Source organism: Thamnophis sirtalis, unplaced genomic scaffold (assembly GCF_051295495.1).
Source record: "Thamnophis sirtalis isolate CommonGarterSnake01/CBP01778 unplaced genomic scaffold, rThaSir2_p1.2 scaffold_2, whole genome shotgun sequence".
Taxonomy (NCBI): Eukaryota; Metazoa; Chordata; class Lepidosauria; order Squamata; family Natricidae; genus Thamnophis; species Thamnophis sirtalis.
Genome location: NW_028261382.1, coordinates 154,932,996 through 154,954,328, shown reverse-complemented (window position 1 = coordinate 154,954,328; position 21,333 = coordinate 154,932,996). Strand labels below are relative to the sequence as shown.

The 21,333-nt window shown below is 36.4% G+C and overlaps 1 protein-coding gene across 1 annotated transcript in view; it reads left to right on the top strand.

The window, feature by feature from the left end:
- The window catches only part of PIEZO2 (piezo type mechanosensitive ion channel component 2), a 217,105-nt gene extending 200,831 nt beyond the window's left edge, over positions 1-16,274 (top strand). The window contains exons 48-54 of the mRNA XM_087707301.1: positions 2,457-2,645; positions 2,791-2,883; positions 3,704-3,876; positions 5,366-5,491; positions 6,855-6,934; positions 11,315-11,495; positions 13,076-16,274. Of these exons, the coding sequence (XP_087563427.1) occupies positions 2,457-2,645; positions 2,791-2,883; positions 3,704-3,876; positions 5,366-5,491; positions 6,855-6,934; positions 11,315-11,495; positions 13,076-13,328 (1,095 nt within the window). The 3' untranslated portion in view covers positions 13,329-16,274. The remainder of the gene's footprint in view (positions 1-2,456; positions 2,646-2,790; positions 2,884-3,703; positions 3,877-5,365; positions 5,492-6,854; positions 6,935-11,314; positions 11,496-13,075) is intronic.
- Positions 16,275-21,333: the final 5,059 nt, after the last annotated feature.

Sequence of the window (21,333 nt, the reverse complement as noted above, 5' to 3'; positions counted from 1 at the left end):
TCATATTTCTCATCTATCCGTATTAGATTAATAATGTTTCAAACTTCCTAGAATTGATGGGATTGCAATATTAATCTCATTTTTAACCTCCATTCACAGGCACTTGTTTCTGTGTGTTCTGTTTCAGTCAGTGATGTGCAGTGAGATTTATGGCTGGTGAGACAAGCGGGCAAAAGCCGCCCTATGTCTGCCGCCCTATATCTGCCAGCACCAAGGCTTCGGCGCGGCTTTCGGAAAGCCGCGCCAAAGCCCCAGTGCGGCTTTCCGCCATGGAGTGGGACTCGTCCCACTCTATGGTGAATGTGGCGGCATGGCTTTAAGGTCCCGGTGCCACACCAGCCATAGAGGGGATGTGTCCCACTCTATGGCCGGCGCAGCGGCATGGCTTTAAAAAATAAAAATAAAGTGCCAGCCCGCACGCCAGCAGAGGTGGGTAAAACACACACACACACACACACACACACACACACACACACATTACTTATAATAATACAAATTACAATTACTTACAAATTATAATAATTTTGAATTCCTCCTCCTCCCTCCAACCCACATACCTTTTCCAGCTGTTTCACAGGGGATTTCAACTCTCTTCTTGTCTGCCATGATGAAAATGTAAAAAATGTAAAAAGAAAAAGGCAAGAGCTGCTGGTCAGGCTGGATTAGCTGATGCCAGAGCCTCTAATGGATGACTCTGCTTAACTGTTTTTAAAAAAGCCTCTAAAAAAAGTGCCCTCTACAGGAGGCGAGAGAACCATGTGCCTCATCTACTCATCTAATTTTTCGCCTTTTAATCCTTGCTTAACTCTGCTCAAGTGATCATAAAGATAGACTAAATGAGGCACGTGGTTCGCCTCCTCCTGCAGAGGGCACTTTTTTAAGAGGCTTTTTTAAACAGTGAAGCACTAAGCAGAGTCATCCACTGTGACTCTGGCAGCAACTACCTCAGCCTTTTTCCTTTTAATTTCTTTTTCTTTTCATGATGATTGTGGTGAGGCCCTGACTGCACGTCACTGGTTTCAATGTATTTCTATATTCCTACATGCAGGTTCAAGAGCATAGAAAAAAATAATTCTAAAAATGCAGAATTGATAGAATACAAAAATATTTATTATGTGCAATCAATATGTAATAAATATGTAATTGTCCAAGGAAAACTTCAGCTTTATTTAGTCCATGAGAAAGGAGCTTATAACTGAAATTAAGCCTATTCAATATAACTTCATAACTTTATCAGAAATAATTTCTGGATACACCACTGTGGTACCAAGTAAAAGTGTTTTAGAACCTTTGTCAGTGAGACATTCCCATGGAAGACCAGGATAAAGATCAGAGCTAAAACTACTAGGGCTTTTATGTAACACTTAGAATCTGTTGGGGTTTTTAAATGAACAATTTTATTTTTTTTCCATTAGGAAAGAAGTATATAGTGCAGAAGTGTGGGTTAGGATGACATCCAGGCTGCTAGGCTATGTGCTACAGGTTAGATACATTAAAAGTGCACCTTGAAGTGCAGAAGTTTAATTTTCCTCAGTGACTGTCCATTAATAAAATTACAATCAGTTATTTGAAGGAAAAATAAGAATTAGATCTTTCAGTTCCTACAATCATTCCTATGGATCTGAAATCTATAGCTACTATGAAATAATGCTTTTCATTGGAATGTTGTTTAGACAAACTATTTATTCTAAATTCACAGTTTTCTAAGCACCATAATATGAAAAAAGTATTATTTTTCATACTTTGTTTAATTTACTTTTCCAAAATTTCAAACAAGCTTTTTCATCCACTTCCAAACCCTGCTAACGATGATGATAGACCGCATATACAATCAAATTTCAGAGGTTATGTATATGTTGCGCCCCTGAATTACAAAACCTTTATAAGAATTCTGATATAGGACTCCTCTGGCAGTTTCTACAAAACAGCATTTTGCAAAATAAGCTTTATGAGTCTGAGCTCTCTTTGTTAGCTGACCCCAGACACTAAGAGCTGCTTGAATTGCAGTGTTGCTGTTGTGGCAGATCTTGCATGGAGAATTAAGAAATATACATTACTATTTCTAGCATGTGATATCAGTTACAGCCTACCTGGGAATACAGATTTCATTGTCAATGTCTACTTGCTATTCTAAAGTTTCATTGGGGGGAAAAATTAGACCATGTGGTTTTAGACAATGCCATTTACTATTGAATTCACTGCTCCTTTACAAGATGCTGGACTATTTGCCCGCCATGTCTTAGTTATAGTCATTTGGATAATTCTAATTATTTAGTGTGGTTTGACAAGAAACCATGATGTCCTAATATAATAAGAACATCACATATGAATACAGATTAAAGTCCAAATACATGGAAGATGTAGTTTAAAAAATTAATGGGTTTTATCTCTTTTGAAAGGAAAGAAAAATACGTATGCATTTATTTGCTTATTTGCTTTTTTATCTCTTTTTGCAGCGATATCCCCAACCAAGGGGCCAGAAGAAAAAGAAAGTTGTGAAGTATGGAATGGGTGGCATGATTATTGTCTTGCTGATATGCATAGTGTGGTTCCCGCTGCTCTTCATGTCTCTAATTAAATCTGTTGCAGGTGTCACAAATAGGCCTCTTGATGTATCCATCACAATAACTTTAGGAGGTTACCAGGTACAACCTGTTAAAATGTCATGTGTTATTTTCTTTCCTATGCTAACATTTATTATAGACTTACATTTCAGCAAAAGAAAGCATTGATGTATATTTACTGAAAGGTATCCATAGTGTCTACAGCAACTTTTATGTTATTTTCCAGCCTATTTTTACAATGAGTGCCCAGCAAAGTCAACTACAAAATATGACAAATAGACAATATAAAGACCTCCTCAGAGCATTTAATAAGGATACTGTAAGTATTTCTTTAATAGTACTATAAAAATAGCATTACTAATGGCAAGCAATTGTGGAAGCATTCAATATACTTCAAAATATCACTGGGATTATGTTATTTATTTAATATTCCATTTGTACTGACATTCTGAGCGTATCCATGAATTCATCTGTAAATCCAGTTAATCTCAGTGCTTAATAACATGTAAAGGAGGAATCACTAAATTTATATTCAGCTGTATTTGGATGTGTGTTATATTCCAGCATCTGCACCTTTCTGTGTACAAGTAGAGACAAACATGGACAAAAGCTTTGTACTTGCACTAGCACATATGTGGACACACATGCTTCAAATAGTACATCCAAAGGCAAATGAAATGGCCATTTTAAATCACTTAGTAATTAAATTTTGTCTAACAGCTGCCCTGTTGTAAAATGGGAATGCTGAACTTCTCATACATTGAAAAATATTTCACTCATTTTCTGCAACAGTCAGTTACATTTATGATGTTCTCATGCTTTTGAGAGAAAAGGAGAAAATAAAAAAAAATGGCTCAGTTAGCTGGTTTCATGATTTTCTAATAGTGGGTTTCCCTCACAGAATGTGGAATATTGAGCTTTGAAGTGCTCTGACTATTTAGTTAATTGGCATAACAACGTTTCTGTTTTTTGTTCATTCTGCCATTCTATGTGCCTTGTCTCCCTTTTTGCTTTCCTTTATCCACTAGTCATGATTGTACATCTTTTCCACCGCTTGTCTCTTCTTTGAATAATGAAACTTTTGATGGAACAGTTCTACAGACAACAAATAGAGATAATTTCTTTTATTTTTTTTAAAGGGTGCTTTACAATTTCTAGAAAACTATGCGATAGAAGATATAACAGTGGCTCAGCTAGAAGGCAGTTCAAATTCTTTATGGACCATCAGCCCTCCTAGCAGAAAAAATATGATAAAAGAGCTCAAGGCAGATAATCCTGATTTTTCTTTGGTTATTTCATGGAACATTCAAAGGTATAATATAGCGGCATATCGCTTTTTTGTCTGGATAAGAAAATTGTTAGAAGTAAAATATGGTAAAGATTATTGATTGGAATAATCTCTTTTATATAAAAAATAGCAATAATCATAGGCCTGGACTTCATGTAGCAAAAGTGATAAAGTTCAGTATTAAAATAATTAGCACTGAAAGAATGTGGAACCCACCAGCTGTGTGAGATGAGGATAATGAGGATGATGCATTTTGAGCATTATTTACTCCATATGATAACTGCAAGCCCCACAATCCTGAGATATGAAAATTATTCTTAAATATTTATAATATTCATTCTGTTGCCTATCTGTCAATCTGCCATCTTGTTTAACCACCAATTTAACCTTAGTTTTAGTGCTAATGAATATTGTTGTAAGATTTTTTATGGATGTCATAATTGTTTATGGAACACTTAGTGTAAAGGTTATTTGCAGTAGGAATCCAGTTTAAATATTTTACATTCCCAGTAAAAAATATGCTACCATGCATCTCTGTTATCTAAGTGTGTAAAAGATATGAAAAGTCAGCCTCCTTAACATAAAATCTTAGTCCCTGGAAAATTATTAGCATCAATTTATCAATTAGCAACAATTTTTACAGTACTGAGGCAGCGGGAAACAAATCTGAAGTTTGTTTTATTTGTGAGAATAGAAGCCACAGCCTAGAGTAGCCCCATGATGAGATAAATGTCAAATAAATAAGTATAATGATAATAATAATAATAACAATAACAACAACAACAACAACAACAACAAAATACCTCTTTATAATGCCTTGATAAGGCCACACTTGGAATACTGTATTCAGTTTTGGTCACCAAGATGTAGAAAAGATGTGGAGACTCTAGAAAGAGTGCAGAAGAGCAACAAAGATGATTAGGGGACTGGAGACTAAAACATATGAAGAACAGTTGCAGGAACTGGGTATCTCTAGTTTAATGAAAAGGACTAGGGGAGACATAATAGCAGTGTTCCAATATCTCATGGGTTGCCACAAAGAAGAGGGAGTCAAACTATTCTCCAAGGCACCTGAGGGTAGAACAAGAAGCAATGGGTGGAAACTAATCAAGGAGAGAAGCAATTTAGAATTGAGGAGAAATTTCCTGACAGTTAGAAAAATTAATCAGTGGAAAAGCTTGCCTCCAGAAGTTGTGAATGCCCCAACACTGGAAGTCTTTAAGAAGATGTTGGATAGCCATTTGTCTGAAATGGTATAGGGTTTCTTGCCTAGGCAGGGGGTTGGACTAGAAGATCTCCACGGTCCCTTCCAACTTTGCTATTGTATTGTATTAATAATAACAACAATAATAATTGCAAGTGTTCATAGAATAGAGTTGTCAGTCAAATTAGCATTTCAAAATCTCCTCTATCTAGTGATTATGTTGAATATAACAATTAGAGAAATGCAGTAGTTTGTAATATATGTTACTGAATGATTAAATAATAGATTTTTGTCAAATATTTATTAAAGAAACATCTCTCTTGGAGCAAAAGCAGAAACAGTCTCAGATAAAATATCTCACAATCTACCAGCTGATACAAGAAAAAAAATTGCAGCAATGATGGAAAATCCAAATCAACATATAAACCACTCTGTGTAAGTACTTTTTGATGTATTCTAAAATACATGAGATTTTATTTCTTATATATATAACTAGAAAAAGATCATGAGTGTATTATATTTGCAAATATTTTATATTATATAGGTGCCATAATTTATTTCCTTCCCTCCTTCCTTCCTCAGTAGAAAGAATATATTACTTCACCTTCATGTTGGTATTAAATCCTTATATAATGGTCCCTAAATTGAACTAATTACTGAATTATAACCTTCTGGATAGCATTCTTCATTTTTATAAATGCATATCAATCATCTGCAAAGGCCTTTAAGAGGAACAAATAGCCAGTTTCAAACAGAAAAATAACAAACCTGGAGTTACCTATAAAGAATGGGGGAAAGATTACATATTGTGGCTATTATCTTTCCACCCTTGTTAAACATTCAGTATTTTTAACTGATACTATGTGCTACAGTATTCAACAAATACACTCACATGTAGCCTTGGTAGTTTTTATTGTATAGTACTATTAAAGAAGCAGAAACCTGTGCAAGTAATCCTCAACTTGCAACAATTAATCATTTGAAGTTAAAACAGCATTGGGGGGGGGGGGGGGTTATGACCGTTTTTCATACTTATAACTAATGCAGCAGCCCCATGGTCACCTGATCAAATGTCAAACACATGGTAACTGACTCATATTTACGATGGGTGCAATGTCCAAGGGTTATTGTGATTACCTTTTACAACCATCTGACAAGCAAAGTCAATGGGGAAGCCAGATTCATTTAATAATCATGTTACTAATTTAAGAACTGCAGCAATTCCCTTAACAACTGTGTTAAAAAAAGATCGTAAAATGGGACAAAACTCATTTAATAACTGTCTTGCTGAGCAACAGAAATATTAGACTCAATTGTGGTCATAAGTTGAGGACCACCTGGATATATGTCAAAATCTCAATTAAGCAATGTTTTTACTGTAGTTGGATCATAGAAAATTCTTTAAAGATTTAGATAAATAGTTATCCATCCTAGACTTTGTTTTAATAGAAAAATGTAACCCTTCTGATACCAACATTGAGAATACTTTGATGATGGGCTAGCTGTCCTCAAAATTTCATAATATTGAAGAGCAATAAATTTAAAAAGAAAATGAACATGGAATTTGCCAGCTGGGAATTACACATAAATACTTATAATTATAATAGTGAGCCAATGTAGTGAATCAAATAGAGTTTTGGACTGAAACCAGGGAGACATGTTAAAATTGTGAGTCACTTATGGTGCTGGAATGACTTTAGCCAGTCATTGTATGAGAAAAGAGAGATCAATTATGACCATCAAACATTGTAAATAAATTGCTATTAAATATGCTTAAATCATGTTGTTCCTTACCTAGGATGCTTGCTGGAGTATATCCACATTATATCAAAGCACCTAGCGATAATGCTGCAAAGCCTATAAAACAACTTTTGGAAGGTATGAATTTTCAGCATTCTTTCAATTGATAAAATATTGTTTTGTAATTTATGAGTCTCCCATGTTGCAGATTAAGGGATGGGGTTGAATCATACTTAGAAACAAAAATAAATAAATGTTTCCTTTTGTGGTGCCTCAAAGGCTTTACAATACAATGCAATAGCAGAGTTGGAAGGGACCTTGGAGGTCTTCTAGTCTACCCCCTGCCTAGGCAGGAAACCCTATACCATTTCAGACAAACGGCTATCTTGATTCCATCCCTCTGTTTATGTAGCCTAGAACTGTGCTGGCTTTTTGGCAGCTGCTGCACACTGCTGGCTCATATTTAAATGGTTGTTCACTAGGACTCCAAGATCCTTTTCACAATTACTACTATTGAGCAAGGTACCACCTATACTGTACCTGTGCATTTCATTTTTCTTGCCTAAATGTAGAACCTTACTGTTTTCACCATTAAATTTCATTTTATTACATAGTGCCCAATGTTCAAGTTTGTCAAGATCCTTCTGTATCTTAAGCCTGTCTTCTGGAATGTTGGCTATTCCTGCCAGCTTGGTGTCATCTGCAAATTTGATGAGTTCCCATTTATTCCCTCATCCAAATCATTAATGAAGATGTTGAAGAGTACTGGGCCTAAAACAGAGCCTTGGGGTACTCCACTGCATACTTTCCTCCATGTAGATGCAGTTCCATTGAGGACTACACGTTGAGTGTGGTTGGTCAGCCAGTTGCGAATCCATCTGGTGGTGACACTGTCTAATTCTTCTACTTTATCTAGTAGTAGGTTATGGTCTAGCTTATCAAATGCTTTACTGAAGTCCAAGTAAACTATATTGATGGCATTCCTCTGGTTCACTAATTTTTCACTTTGTCAAAGAATGCAATAAGAGTAGTCTGGCATGATCTGCTTTTGACAAACCCATGTTGGCTTTTGGCTATTACTTTATTTACTTCTAGGTGTTTGCTAATTCATTGCTTTCTCGAATCTTTCCTGGTATTGAGGTCAGACTGATAGGTCTATAGTTTCCTGGATTCTTTTTTTCCTTTTTTGAAGATGAGAACCACATCAGCTCTTTTCCAGTCTTCTGGCAGTTCCCCGGTGCTCCAGGATCTCTGAAAGATATAGTTCAGTGGTTCTGAGATTTCATCTGCCAGTTCCTTCAGAACCCTGGGGTGTAATCCATCCGGTCCTGGTGATTTGAACTCGTTTAGGGTAGACAGGTGCTCACTTACCATTTTCTTCCCTATTTCAATTTGTGTTCCTAATCTGATTGTTGTGGTGCTGTTTTTGATAGGTTGGACTGTTTTATCCCTTTGTGTAAAGACAGATGCAAAAAAATGAGTTAAATAGTTTTGCTTTCTCCCTGTTGCTTGTCACCTTCTTGCCACTTTCTCCCAACAATGGACCAATTGTTTCCTTAACCTTTTTCTTGTTTTTAATATGTTTGAAGAAGCTTTTTTTGTTGTTATTTTTTACTTTTGTGGCAAGCCTTTTTTCATTATGAGTCTTAGCTTTCCTTACTTCATCGTTATAGGCTCGGGCTATTTGCTGATATTCTGCCTTAGTTATGTACCCCTCTTTCCACTTTTTATATTTAACTTTTTTGTCTTTTAATTTGTCAGAGAGTTCTTTATGCAGCCATGCTGGTTTCTTTTGGGAGCTGTTATTTTTCTTCATTGGTATTGTGCTAGACTGAGCTTTTGTAATCTCATTTTTCAAAATTTCCCAAGCTTCTTCAATTGTTTTCAACTTGAAGATTCTCATCCATGGAATTCTTCCCAAGCTCTCTCTAGGTTTATTGAAATTAGCTCTCTTAAAATCCAAGACTCTGGTTTGACTTTGTTCTACTACTTTTGTTTGCATAATGTTGAACTCCAATATTGCATGGTCACTTGCCCCCAGGGTTCCTGTGGCTTCAACACCTTCTATCATTTCCTCTCTGTTAGTGAGAATTAAGTCTAATATTTGATCCCCTTGTTCCCTTCTCTACTTTTTGGGAAACAAAATTGTCTGCTAGGTTCGTTAGGAACCTGTTGGATCTTCCACTTGGTTTCCTAGTTGATGTCGGGGTAGTTAAAATTCCCCATTACTATTGTGGTGTGCTTCCTACATACCTTAGTTAGCTGACTGGCAAAAAGTTCATCTACTTCCTCTGCTTGGTTGGGTGGCCTGTAATATTGACCTATGGCAATGTCATTTCCCCCCAATCTTTAATATTGACCCAAATGCATTCACAATAGTTCTCATTGTTGTACTCTATTTCTGTAGAGATGTGCAACTCCACCTCCTCTTTTATTTGGTTTCTTTCTTTTAAATAATTTAAATCCTTCTAGCTGTATGTTCCATTTGTGGATTTCATCCCACCAAGTTTCTGTAATGGCAACAATATCGTATCTGCCCTCATTTACTTGCATTTCTAATTCACCCTGTTTATTCCTCATACTCTGTTCATTGGTGTATAGACATTTGAGTCCATTTTGATTGACCCTGTGTTTACTATCTACATAACCTGTGTTATGCCTGACTGCCCCTATTTTCTTGCCACTTGTTTGATTCATGCACTCACTATTAAACGCTTGATTTTGCTTGACAGCAAGAATGATAACAGAAAGTGCTGACAAAATGTTTTTTTTTGCATCTAACACCTTTTAATAATTTGTCTCCTATTGGCTTGATTAAAGAATAATAAGAGGGTTTTCATGACTTTGAGATAGTATTAAATGCATCTTTCATGGAACCAGTTTTTCCTTATATTTAGTGGGGGAAGTAGCCTCTTCTCTCTTGATTTTATCACAACTTGCATTACAGATAGTCCTTGCTTTAATGACCCTAATTGAGACCAGAATTTCCATCACTAAGCAAAATTATCATAAGGTGAATTACCACATGATTGCATAATTTAGCGACAGCACCTCTGCTTCCCAGTTATGATCATTAAGCCAGAACCTCACACTCTTTTTGGCCATATTGTGCTGTACTCCATTTCAATTCCCCACACCTGCCTATCCCTGCACTTCATCACCACTACCTACCTCTGCCTACTCCTGTCAGCCCTACCTGACGTTCACTATTTTCTTCCACTGTTGACAAAGTATGTCTGGCAAGGTAGCTGCTGGCCATTCGTGAGACCTTCCTGCGGCCTTGCGAAGCAATGGGGAAGCCTTGTGATGCCATGTGAATGTCTTGTGCAGCATTCCAAAAATGTCAGTAGCTGCTTCTTCTGGACACACTTCATTGGCAGCATGAAGAAGATGGCAATAGTCAGCAGAGGGCAGAAGGGGCAGGAGGTGGCATCAGGGAAAGGACAAGTGGTGGGTTGTTAACTGGTTTACTACCAGGTCACTCATGCTCATGTGGTGCTTGCGCACATGTGTAATGCTTTTGTGCATGCGTAACACTTCTGTGCATGCACAGAAGCGTCCAGGCAGGTGGGTGGAGCCTCCCTCCGCCACCACTACCGGTTCAGCCAAACTGGGAGCAACCCAACTCTGGTAACGACAGCCAAAAGGATGGAGGGAGAGAGGAAATAGACAGGTAAGGAAAGTTGAAGTGCATGCTGGCAGCTTTCCAAGCACTCAAATTATATCACATGACCAGGGGTACTACACTGGCTGTAATTTGGAGGACTGGCATCATCATAACTTTGAATGGTCTCTAAACAAATGGTCATTACGCAAGGATTACCTACAGATTATAAAGCCTTGTAGATTGAAACAGTTCTGCTTGTGCAGTATTGCTTACAATCAAGGATCCTACAGCACTCCTATTACTGCAGTGGAAGGTAGCATGTTAGGAGAAGGGAGAAGGATTTCATTTGCTTCCTCTTATTTTCAGACATACAGGCCTTGATCAGACAAACTGAAGGCTTAAAAGAAGGGTGGCTAAGTTTTCAGAAAGTATTCTCTTTTATAGACACTAATCTACAAAGCTATACAGAAGTATATATTGACATTAAGTTAATTCTTCACTGTGAACAGATGCAGTGGTAAACTTATCTCTAACATAGATTATTTTACAATTATGAAACATTTGTGTGGTGTGAGGTCATTGATTCCATTTTTTTTTTTGGTGGGAAATTGAAAAAGTATTTTCTTGCTTCTCTGAATAGCTCAGAGGTGTCCAACCTTTTGGCTTGCCTGAGCCGCATCAAGTGAAGAAGAATTGTCTTGGGCCACATATAAAATATGCAATATAATTAGTGTATATAAACACAATGTATATAAGCATATAAAGATAAAATTTAAAGTTTATGTTCTTGTGGGAGCACATTATTAGCTGTCCAGGGCTGCATGTGGCCCATGGGCTGCAGGCTGGATGCCTCTGGAATAGCTAATAAAAAGAATGGGTTTTTTTTTTGTTCCTTCTCTTCCTTTTTGTAGGTGGGAAGTTTAAAGATATCACTGTTTCACTATCCAAAAATAATGAGTCTGCTCAACTTCATGAATGGTGGGTTTTAAACCAGAAGAACAAATTTTTGGAGTCAAATAAAACTAGATTGGAACTAATTGTGTTCAGTGACAAAGTCAGTCCTCCCAGTCTTGGATTTTTGGCAGGTTATGGGTAAGCAAATACTTCATGTTAACATTGTTGTGTAATATAAGAAACATTGTTTATGTTTTTTTATGTTGTGTAATGTAAGAAACATTGCATTACTGTTTTTATTTACATTGTATTGAAGCAAACTTTCCTCACATGTGATCATCTGAAGGAGACTGCTTTCATTGCCATTATCTCCAAAAATCATGTCCAAATTATCAAGTGATTATGAATGGCTGAAAAAGATCAAGTTCTAAAGGCTGTAAGATAACTGAAAACCCTAGATGATAAAATATATGCAAAGGAGTCTGTCATAACTATTCTCAACAACTACCATACATATAATATGGGCATCTATTTAGATGTATACAGCTATAAAGTAAGTCCTCTCACAAGCCTACACTGCTTTCAGTATATTCTGAAGGAATAAAGAAAGTGCTTAGAATCTGACTATTTGATTTATTACTGCTGTGCGTCAGATCTCATGCTTCCAACCGGACCTGGCACTGTTCAACAGTTATGGATCCATTTTGGAACATATACTCCAAAGACCTCCAAGCCAGTCAAAATTGGTCCCCAAACTGCAGTTTAAACTGCATATTTTTCTAGTTTTTGATAGCAACTGCTCTCATGTCTGATAACATGTTTGGGCATAAGTGTCTCTGGTTTCGTACATTTTAAAAGGTGATTGCTATCAATTCTTATCACATCACGTTTATCCTTATGACAAAGTAGAAGATCCTGTAACTGGATGGTATTAATGGTAGTTTTACCATCAATAAAACAGAATCATAAATTGGACTGAATCCAGTTAGTTACATTTTAATGGAAAAATTTATTGGGGCTGAAAGCTCCCATAGCTAATTTATCCCATCAATTTGCAATTTGGGTTAAAATATAGGCAACAGAGTATAATCCAGCCCACCACGACATTAATGAGGGTGAATGCTAGAAGAGCTTGAAAGCGGATAAGTGGTTTACAATTACAGTATATAGAAGTCAACTGCCCCCCTAATCAGAAAAACAAACATCATTCAGTACTCAAATGGGAAAAAAGAGATGCAAAAAATTAACCAAAGGACTGCTTGAGACTTATAGTTGGCAATTGCTGATTTTATGCTCTACATATAGTCCTTGACTTACAACCATAAATGGACCTGGAATATCAGTTATTGGGTAAAACAGTCTTTAAGCAAGATGTCACATGATCACTTTATTTAACAGCTGCAATCATGAGACTCTCAGTTGCAGTTATTATGCAATCTTGTGGATTATTAAGTGGACGGAGTCCCAGGTAAAGAGTGCAAAATGTCTTGGGGCGGAGAGAGAGACCAAGGTCAGGTGTGAATTGGGGGGAGGGGTTGCTGTGGACAAGTCCTTCAGCTTTGGGGCTGAAAATCTAAGGAAGATTTTCAGCTGGTCATGGGAGAGACACTTGCACACAGCCTAGGCTGAGCCATCCCATCCATACCTTACCACTTTCCTGAGGCATCCCATACCCCTTATCTAGCCATGCTGCATCTCTGCTCTAGGCCTGTCTATCTGTCTCTTTTCAAATTATTGCCCATTTTAAAATATTAATGTTTTTCTTTCATGTTTTGCAGAATTATGGGTTTATATGCTTCAGTTGTGCTGGTAATAGGAAAATTTGTCCGTGAATTCTTCAGTGGAATATCCCACTCTATTATGTTTGAAGAGCTCCCCAACGTGGATCGTATTCTAAAGCTGTGTACAGATATCTTCTTAGTGCGGGAGACTGGTGAATTAGAACTAGAGGAAGATTTATATGCTAAGCTAATATTCCTGTACCGTTCACCAGAGACTATGATCAAATGGACCAGAGAAAAAACAAAGTGATCTAATTGGAGTTCACAAAATTTGGATTTTTCTTTTTAAAAAGAAGCACAAAATTCACTTTTATAATTGGGAAGCAATTTTTTGTTCATGGAATTTGCTTGTTTCCTTAGGGGGAAAAAGCTTTTTTTTCCAGATGCAAATGTTATTAACATGAAAGACATTTTATTTTCAATTTAGTGAACAGCGTTATCTGCAACCACATCTAAGTTAATTCTAAGCAGAAAAAAGATATCAAAACAGAATATGAGATCTTTTGTCTGAAAATAAATCTTGAACTGTGCAATTTGCTGTTTGACATCAGTGATTCTCAAGGATCTGCCATGATCCAAGTTGCTCATCTAATCCAAGGCAATTGATCACAGTTGGTGCTGAAGGCAATTTTATTATTTGCATTTCTAGGAAAACAGATCTGTTAAAGACTAAATAGCTGTACAATTCTGGATGGGAAAGATCGAGTGATATAATCATTAACTGCCTTATTTTATTTGAACAATTAAGGAAGATATTGAAAACATCAGTGACTTTACTCAGGAAAATAAACTTCAATCTTCAACTAAAGGATAGTTATAGAGAAATATTGTGATGTTTTTGCTGGGGCCATTTTCTCCACCTGACAAGATAAATATTAAAAAATAATGAAAAATAAAGAACACAGTTGAATCATGAGCAGCCTTTGTGGGCTAATCGTTTTCTTCAATCACTACAAATTGTGCTTTCCCCTATTTTGACATTTTAATGCAATGATATGACTTATATCCTTGTATCCATTTCCTTCCAGTGTTTCAGGTATATCATAATGTTTACATATTCCACTACCCATTTTTATGTCCAAGATGTCTTTTTAAAATTCCTAAATTATTGCTATACATGACACAGGCTGTTTAGCAAAAGAAACTGTAGCATGAATATTTAGTGCTGAAAAATAGTTTTGATTTGATGATTTAAAGCACACTGTTTCTTAACGTGAATTAATTATAATTATTATATGGTAAGAAATTATGCCATCATTTCCAAATATAATGTCGTTAAAAGGTATCGGAAGTGCTATTCCCAGAGCATCATGTTAGCTAGAGATGATGGGAAACCCGTAGACTTAAAACAGCTGGAGGGAGCCAAGTTGGGGAAGAATGGAATAACTGTAGTTTTCATTCCATACCGATTTCAAACAAAGTTCTTGTTCCAAAGACCATCTTAAAAGTATTTTTCCTATGCTTGTTTACACTGAATGAAATTCTCTTTGTATAAATTAAATATGTCAAACTTGTGAATGTGTCCATTATCATTAAAAATGATCTAAATATTTCCTATATATGATGATGTAGTAAGTTTCAAAAATATATGACATTGTGGTAATGGCACAAACTAACATGAGAGTAAAATTACTTGTGTATTAGTTTGTTAAACTAAATGTAATATGGTGGTGATGCTTAGAGTTGACTGCTTCCATGAAAATATTGCTGGTACTCTGCTGTGAAAAATGGCACATTTTGACACTGGGAAAGGTATACTGAAATAAACCATTTTACCATACTCGAATAATAGAATGCACCATGACTGCCATTCACTCATTCAAACATATTTTAATTTCCAAAGAAACTATAATGAAAATGAACAGAATCAATAATGGATATGTTGACAATGAGGGGGAAGAAAGCAACTTGCAACTATTTTGTTATCTTCAATTGGCCTAACAAAAATGTTGCCTTTTTATAGGCTTTTATTGTTTTGCAATAACAAGAAAATAATTACAGTGACTAACCAAAAGACTATCAAATTTATAGATGAAATATTAATTGATGTTTATCTTGCATACATGGATTCTCTAGGCAGGGGTGTCAAACTCACGGGCCGGATGCGTTATGTGCAGGCCACACCTATCCCAGCTTCGCAAAGGGAAAAAATGTTGTGATATATCACATGACATCAACGTGATGCAGCGAGTTTGACACCGATGCGCTAGGGAAATCTGACTCACCGACCCTTGTATTTCAATGTCTTTTTAAATAATTCTGTGCAGCTTTTTGAGAAAACTGTCATTGCATCTTACAAAATAAGATGGAGTCCATTAAACAGGCACCAATTAGAAATTGTTACCATAGTAAGGCATCATGTGCATTTTTCTTTCTTATTTTTTTCTACTAAAACAAGGTTCTCCTGTGAATCCTGAAACAAAAAACACTTTGCACCTGGTATCCAATCTCCCCATAGTGGCCACTGGCTAGGAAGCCCACATCTCCGAAATAGCTATGGCAACCTTCTTTCATTTGCCCACCAGTAACTATAACCAAAAGCACAGTGCTTCTGCTCTTGGAAGCTCCACTTAACTGTAGCTGAAATTCTCCATTTAAAATGTAAAATCTTTTTAAATTTTCTCCATTTAAAATTAAATCTTTTAACATTATCTAGAAACATGGTCATCACAAAGCAGCTTTCGTAAATGTTTTTCGGCCAGAACTTACTGGTAATGCAACCTATCTTAATTATCACCACCACCATGCCCACTCCTCACATTCTATTGCTACTTTCTCCTCTGTGAAGTACTAGGTTTTGCAAGCTATTCCAATCTCCCCTCCATTTTCTTGGACAACGACACCTTTGAGAAACATGTTCCAGTTACAAAAACAGGCTACTGAAGTTGTTTTTGTGTTACAATAAGAGTCTACTAATGCAGTCCACAACTTGATCAACTTCGATAAACAGTCTTCAATACTGTTTTGACAATATTTGTTTTATTTTTTTGCAACTAGTGCTCATTTTTATTAAAAGACAATATTTAACAGTGAGTCAAAAACAAGAAATCCATGTTGCTTCTAAAATACTGTCTACTAAAATGTATAAAACCTCCATGCATGCCTTATGCTTTCAAAGTGATGTATTCTGTAAAAGTGCAGTGTGTACCATAAATGTTTGAATCTTTCTGATTCACAGAGTTAGCAATTTATCCTCTACAACACCAAAGCAGATTCAATTCTTACATGGAATCCCACTTGCATGTGTCTTGAAGGAATAATGTGCTTCTACGTGCTATTTTTTTGAATGCATATGTATAAAACATACTTTTTTTTAAAAAAAAGTGTCAATTTTAAAAAAATACATATTGATGCAATTCACTTAGAAATGAACTTCAATCTGTTCAAGAACCCTAGCCTTCAACAGGAAAAATGGATAGAATGCATTCCTCTTGCCACTGAATAAACAAGCCTACCCAGCCACAGCTAAAATTAAAGGCATGATTCTAATGCAGATTGTTCAGCGTCCAAAATCCTGGTGGGGCTTTAACAATTGTTGTAAACAATTACAATTATATAGAAAATGGATTTGTAAAATGGAGGCAAAAGGAATGGCTTCCCTCTCCTCTGAGGCAACAGGAAACTCCAAGCATTGTATTTTTGAACCAACAAGGAAAAGTAATGGGTTTTTTTTTTCTGTAGTGCTACCTATTGTGGAATACATATATTGCCATGAATCTTGAAGTTCACATTGTATGAGAAAGAGCTTTGTACAAGCTAAGCCTTTCATAAAGAGAAGTCAATGTGATTGGCCCCTCCGGATTGCAGTATCTTTTCTATAAATATATTTCAAAGCAACAAATGCACTGTTTCAAGAAAAATTACAATTTAGTCTTTGGTTTTGATAATAACAGAAAAACACAGTGGCAATGTGATGCAAAAAATATGCTATTGATATTCTTAATCATTGTAATTATTTAAAAAATCTCTTCTTGATTAAAGTTTCTTTTAACAATAAAATTTCTCTGCTGCTATTCTTCTATCCTAAATGTCTTCAGTATAAGAATCATGCATGACTGCACATACTAGCCTTCTGGATAATAGAGTTTTTTCCCCTTCAGTGCTAATTATTGAAGTGTGCATCAAAGATCTGCATATATGAAAATCAGTACAGTGTCGGCATCAATGCTTCAAGCTCTGCATTAGAATATTTTTAGCTGTTTAGTATAATTTTTATTATGTCCTAGTAGTAGACTGTTCTGGAAACAGCAGAGTCAGGAGCTGATCTGGGCATCTGACTAGAGCAAAATATGGTCCTCCTCTGCTTTTTCTACCCTCATAATACCCTTTAGAGGAAAGTGTTGTGGGTGACTGTCACAAGGATCATTCATTGGAGGTAGAGGAAATTCTCAGAGGACTCTACTATAGCAAAATAATACCAACAATACAAAATAGCAGCTAAAGAAATTTATGTTTAGCACAAAGGGGATAAGAATGGGGGGAAAGGGAGGATTTTTTAAAATCTCCATGGGGTGAAAAACAATCAAAGAACTGAGGGGATAGTTAAATGATTGGTCAACTGCAAAATAAGTGAGTTATAGCAATAGCAGTAAGACCCCAAAGATAAATTCCTTGTGTGTCCAATCACACTTGGTCAATAAAGAATTCTATTCTATTCTATTCTATTCTATTCTATTCTATTCTAATACTTAGACCTTTATACCACTTCACAGTGCTTTATAGTACTCTCTAAGTGGTTTGTAGAGTCAGCATATTGCCCCCAACAATCTGGGTCCTCATTTTACTGATCTTGGAAGGATTGTAGTCAACCTTGAGATGGTGAGAATCGAATTGCTGGCAGTCAGTAGAATTAGCCTGCAATAATGCATTCTAACCACCATGCCAGTCACGGCTCTTTGTTCCTATATTTATCTATATTTGTACCTAGTTATGTTGGAGTCAAATGATACTGGAATGTAATACTGAGGAGGGGTTTTCAAGAGTGAGTTTTCACTGTAGTGCTCAAGGTTGTCTTTTGGGGAACTAATACCATAAGCAAAATTGCCTTTTTCTTTTCCACTTATCCCAAACTATGCCTAACACAAGCTTTCTGAGCATTTTTTTTCTTTTTCTCCCTTCACTGTAAGTTCTTCTCTGACATCTATGTCTTACAAACTTAACGTTTGAAAGCCACTGTTTCATACTAGTTTTTTTCCTCCCTAGACAGAATTAGGATTTGTTTTTGTTTTGTGTTTAACCACAGCCGTGACTCTTAATTTTTTTTTTCTGTTCCATAGTTCTGATGTCTTTAGAGTGAAATGTTTAGGGCTCCCTTAAATTTAGGTTGGCTTTGGAAACCAACCAAAAATTATTTTCATCATGATTCTGCTTCAGTCTTTAGAAAGGAGGGGCAGGAGAGGGTCTTCTAAGAATCCATGAAGTTCAAATTCCAATACAAATAGGGACTCCACGCCCTTTCCTAATTAAAACCATACTGTGTATTTGCTGAAATAGACCAAAGACCACCCCAAACCATTTAAAAATGCATAATGTTCTTAGTACAATTCCTTCATAGCAGATGATAGCCATAATGCTATGTTAAATGGACATCAGGATGAACAACCAATTCCATGTTTCTCCCTTAAATCATACATCACTCTTGAGCTCATCAAGGCTTTTTGAAATACATATGGAGATAGTTTTGGTCTATATACTCTGAGACAAAAATAGCATAAATGAACCTCAAAATTAACTATTCTGCAAAGTATGGTTTTGTAATTTTTTCCCATAGCATTTTTTTTGGGGGGGAAAGGGGAGATGCTGTCTTAACAACTTCCATATGATACTACCAACATCTTTTTTTCAGGGTGATTCCACTCATGGAGACAAGCTTTTCCCTTTTACACATAGAATTAGGTAAGGAGGCTGAAACATGCAAATGCCACAATTCAAACCACAAGGACCTAATTAAGTGATGGCTAAACTTTTTGTCATTGCGTGCTGAAAAAAGGTGCACACCCACAATGCAATGTGTGGCCCCCATGCTCCCTCCACCCACGTGCATGACCTCCCCACATGAGTCCCACCACCCCGCACATGCATGCATGACTCCCACACATGCATGAGAGCCCCTGCACATGCCCCGCCCCATGTATACATGCACAATCCCATGTGCGCCCTGCCCCTGCACACATATCTCCCACATGTGCCCTGAAACCAGAGACCTGAAAACCAGCAGGCTGGTGGGAGGCACATGCGTATGCACGGTGGAGCTGAGCTGGGGCAATTGCTTGTGTGCCCACAGGGAGGGCTCTGTGTGCCACCTGTGTCACGCATGCCAAAGTTTCACCATCACAGACCTAGTTTGTCCCTTTAATTTTGTATGGTTAAACAGATCAATATTTTTGTATTTCAACCAATTGAAACAATCATAGCTGAAAATGAAATAAATGTAATTTATGAAATATATTTAAAATGTACATAATTACAGGGAAAATGAAGCCACCTGGTTCCTTTCTTTTGTAAATGATGGAGAAGACAATATATCCATCCATTTGAGTTCTCTGATGTGTTGTTATTTTTAACACTGAAATAAATATACTGTATATTCTCTAGGCTTGGCCATATGTCCTTATGGAGCTTTCAGGTTCTGCAGTAGCTGTAGATGTATTTTTGAGAAGATTTTGAGCACCATCTATAATTGCAATTTGTACTGATCTAAAGGAAGGAGGCAGAACTTGCAGATGGAATTCATGTAAAGCTACCCAAAATTCTTGAAAGGTCTTCTGGAACCAGCGGCTTTTACATCTCTTGCATCCTGCACCCCAGAAAACTGTTAGGAACTGCAGGAAATATCCTAATAACAGCACCAAGCACATATATGTGACAGCAAGCTTTGTGTTTTTTGTTTTGTTTTGTTTTTGTTTTTGTGTGTAAAACATTTGGGAAGGTTTCATTATTGGACTACTTTGTTGTTGTTCCTATACAGACATTCCTCAGATCTGGGAAGTTTGGATTTCTTTCTCAAATGCCAATTCTATATTCTTAGTGCCAGATCAGTAGCAAACGTGATTTGATTAAAGTTCATACAATATTGGTTGATATTTTCACAGCTTTATAAAATTTATCTACCAGCCAAAATCAAGGCTTTATGGGATATAGTCAGAAAAGTGAAATAATACCAGAGATTCAAGGAACCAATAAAACAAGTGCAACTCTGCTTACAATTGACTTTTGTTCTGCTTTCCAAACATTCTGAGGATAAATTAGCTCTATTTATAGGTCAAAGCAGAGGCAATGGATTTGTGGGTGGAAACATTCATGTATTTTACTCATCAGTGTCAAATCCTAACTTATCCTTGCAAGTGGACCTGGGGGACACAGACCAAATTTTTTATAAGTCCCAATGGCAACAAACTAGTTGCATTCAATTGTAACTATTAGGAGCTCCACTGGTTTCAATGTAAGTAATTGTTTATCTTTGTAATAACCTGCTGTTGCTTTCAGATCATTTGATTTGATTTAGACACAGCTATAAATTATTTGGAAGATCTTTAGAAACCTCCAGGCACTAATAAAATAACTATTCATGCATTGCCATTTGCAGTTAATATTCAGCATTACTCAATTAGGCAAAAACATTTCCTTAGGAAGAACATAGCTAATGAATTTAAATTGAGCATTCGTTAAATTGCAAAACCAAAAAACCACCAACATGAAGAAAAGACACACTTTTCAGAAAATGATCAAGATTGACAAATGATTAGTTGCATGACAGACCCAGAAGGAGAAAAGAGTACCTCACTGTCAGCAGAATTTCAAGTTGAAACCACTCAAATATATAATCAGTGATCCATAATACCACAGGTAAGGGACGGTGAACAGAGGTACATGTGTGGCCAATATGGCATGAGTGCAGAGGGGGCTGGGAGAGAGGCGGGCGGGTGGGTAGACAATTATGTCAGCAACTTCCAACGTTGGTGCTACAACCGGTTATAAATGTGAATGATTTGCCAAGCACCCGATTGCAATCATATGACCACGGAGTGCTAGGACTCCCAGAATTCTGAGAATCAGTCAGAGTAGCCACAATCTTAAGAGTAATTTCAGGTACACTGTTTTCAACAATCAATCAACAGTCAAATAATATAGTTCAATTGTATTAATGCCCCCCTCTTTTAATTATAATATTTAGTATTCTGATTCCCTTTAGTCAACCTTCAAAGTCCCCTCTCATCATATGCTTATTTTCCAATTAACAAAGCTTTCCCATAGAA